Source organism: Rhagoletis zephyria, unplaced genomic scaffold, assembly GCF_001687245.7.
Source record: "Rhagoletis zephyria isolate East Lansing unplaced genomic scaffold, Rhagoletis_zephyria_1.1 Rzeph_scaffold_01232, whole genome shotgun sequence".
Taxonomy (NCBI): Eukaryota; Metazoa; Arthropoda; class Insecta; order Diptera; family Tephritidae; genus Rhagoletis; species Rhagoletis zephyria.
Window position 1 is genome coordinate 87,556 of NW_016158316.1, and position 3,212 is coordinate 90,767.

Genomic DNA, 3,212 nt, shown 5'->3' on the forward strand with positions numbered 1-3,212 from the left:
ACGGGTACCCGCTGTCAAAATTATAACACATTGAATGGCATGAAATTGCACAGAATTTCGGCGGGGACGGATTTCTTGCCGTCTGTTATTTTTACGGCGGGAAAATATTTAGATTCATTTCTATTTTTCCCGTCGGGTCGAAGACTCAGGGTTGCTTTTCTGACCATTTAATGTCAATTTGCTTGTTTACATACAAAAGCAGGCAAACAACAAGCACGCAATATTTATTAAATTTGAATAATATAATAAATTTAAAAGGAAGTTAAGTTTTCTTCATTTGGAACAATGAGCTTCAACGAGTTGTTGATAGAGGAAGTGCGAAAATATGGGTGTATCTACGACTTATCTCTGAAGGACTACCGAAATGTGGAGGAGAAGGACAAAATTTGGGAGGAGATTGGGAAAGTGCTAAATGCAAGCTGTAAGTATTATGAAGTGCGCAATGTGCGAGGTAGCTTCATGCTCGAGACAGGTCATGTGGCCACCGGGAAATACCAGCTGAACCTCGTCACAGCCGCCGTGCTGAAGACGTGCTGTGGTGCCGCTGGATTTTTGGTGGAGGTGGTGTTGGTGTTGTTATTGGTGCAGTTGTTGTTGTTGATGATGCTGCGGGCACTGCAGCCTCCTATCTTCTACATCAACGCCAGCATTCCCAGCCGGCAGTTTTAGATGTAAAATGTTTAGAAGCGCGTTCCCACAATAAGTGCATTCCAGCGGTGGTAAGGTTAGGAGGTTTTACAGGAAAAGCTGTTTTTGTCGACAAGCTTTTTTAAAAACGAAGCAAATTAGTACAAATTGTTAGTAATTTTCTTTAGAGTTTGAGTAACTCCTTTCACTTAATGGCTTTTAGTAACTTTAACGAGACCTTAACTTATTTTATTTTATTAATTTTAGTGCAGTTTTGACAAAATTTTCTTGCTAAAAAATCTTTTGTTACACTNAATTTTGTCCTTCTCCTGCACATTTCGGTAGTCCTTCAGAGATAAGTCGTAGATACACCCATATTTTCGCACTTCCTCTATCAACAACTCGTTGAAGCTCATTGTTCCAAATGAAGAAAACTTAACTTCCTTTTAAATTTATTATATTATTCAAATTTAATAAATATTGCGTGCTTGTTGTTTGCCTGCTTTTGTATGTAAACAAGCAAATTGACATTAAATGGTCAGAAAAGCAACCCTGAGTCTTCGACCCGACTGGAGAAGATTTATAAGCAAATTTAACGAAAGCCGAAGCATCGAAAATTGAAGCAGCGAAAGTCTAAAAGTGAACAAACGAAAGTCGAAGTAGTGAAAGCAGCACAGCTATACACCGAGAAGCGCACAGCTACAGAAACAGCAGAAATCCGTAAAGAGGAGAAGATTTATATATGAAATTAACGAAAGCCGAAGCATCGAAAATTGAAGCAATAAAAGTCGCACAGCTATAGACAGAAGATAATAGCAATAGAGTCAACAGAAAGGAGTAAGAAGGGCGAGTAATTTCAAAACAGAAAGTTAAAGAGGTACCAATAGATTGTAAGTATGCATAGGAATATCTAGAAATTGAAAGAATTGAAAGCGTTGCTATAAAAAAAACCTTGGTCAATGCGTGAGAGTAAATAGGAAAACAGATTACTTTGCAGGTCAAAACTTTTAAGAATATCGTAATCAAAACAAACAAAGATGAATTGAATTAAATATTTTACTGTGCATGTATACAAGCAAGAAATTTGAATAACTACTTTATACGTACACATATACGTATATACGTATGCCAGCAACTTTCAAAATATTAAATAAGCATTTTGTAAGCAACTTGTAATTCAATATGTGATTTTATGTTAACATGTAAATCAGCCTTAATAGGGAAACCACCTTGTATAAGAAACACAACTCTGTAATAGAAACACAACCCTGTAAAACTAATAAAGAAAGAAAGAAGAGAGAAAATGAATAAAGAAAGAAGATGGCTGATTTCCGGTCGGCGATTATTCTTCGTGACTTAAATCGATCAACAATTGTTTTAATTAAATCTTTGAACATCGTCGATAATTGGAAGAGGAAATAGTAATTTACAACTCAGGTGTATAACCGAACCCAAACGCAGCAAGAAAACATTATATTTCACTATGGCCGATGCCAGGGAAAACATTATAAGTGTTTTAAACGCCAACAACGTGGATTTTCCTCCGACCGCCACAACTATGCAACTCCGCCGTCTGGTACAAAACATAATTGGTGGCGAACAGGAAATTAATATTCAGACGAATATTACAACCACTAATAATGACGATTCTGCCGAAATTATAAATGATTTGATTTCTGCCGCTGCCGGCGTCGTGATTGCTACTGATATCACTGCTGTTTGCTCTGCCGCTCCTACTGTCGGCATCGTGACTACTATTAATACCACTGCCGCTCCCACTGCCGGCATCATGTCTACTATTAATACCACTGCCGCTCCCACTGCCGGCATCATGTCTACTATTAATACCACTGCCGCTCCTACCGCCATTTCTACTGCCGCTCCTACCGCTGTTTCTACTGCCGCTCTTACCGCCGTTTCTGCCCACAGCACTGCCGTTCCTGCTGCTCTTACTGTCACCACTGCTGGCTTACTGAATGAGTTGGGTATCGCTCAAGGCACCGATGTTGCCTCTAACCTGTATACTGCCGCCGCTTCGAATGCTACTACTGCCGTTGACGCTGCTACGGTAAATGTTACTGACGTCAATACAGTCAACTCTGCAACCTCCACTTCCGGCTCTGCCGCAACTAGAACAATCGCCACTGGAGCTGTGCCCAAAACAAATACTTCAAGTTTGGATGATGAACTGATGGAATTACGCAAACGTCTTGAGGTAATAAAATTGATAAAAGAGATAGACGACATGAAGGCTGGCACCGTTCTACAACAACAGCGTAGAGTAATTTCGCAGACGTGAGCACGCTATCCCAAAGTTTAGTGGGGATGACGTATCATTACGGTTGAACACTTTCTGCAAGATTTTGAAGAGGTGATGGAGTCGTCAGGAGTGGATGAGCGATTCAAATTATTGGCTCTTCGTCGTTGCCTTATTGGAACCGCAAAGGTTTTCCTGTCCACGACAAAAGCACTTAATTATGGTGAGCTAAAAAAAGCTCTTTAATTGAATTCGACGTGCCGGTGCAGAGACATGAAGTGTACAAAATGCTATCTCAACGGAGTGGGATAAGAAAAAAGAATCCTAC

The 3,212-nt window shown here is 39.8% G+C and overlaps 1 protein-coding gene across 1 annotated transcript; it reads left to right on the forward strand.

Annotated features, from left to right (window-relative positions):
• The first annotated feature begins 2,110 nt into the window (after positions 1–2,110).
• LOC108363279 (mucin-5AC-like) lies at positions 2,111–2,926 on the forward strand. The gene has a single exon (XM_017616589.1). The coding sequence runs from the start codon at positions 2,111–2,113 to the stop codon at positions 2,924–2,926; it is 816 nt and encodes a 271-aa protein (XP_017472078.1).
• Positions 2,927–3,212: the final 286 nt, after the last annotated feature.

Excerpts from the sequence above, each read along its gene's own strand:
- LOC108363279 (XM_017616589.1), top strand. The coding sequence starts at position 2,111 with ATGGCCGATGCCAGGGAAAACATTATAAGTGTTTTAAACGCCAACAAC.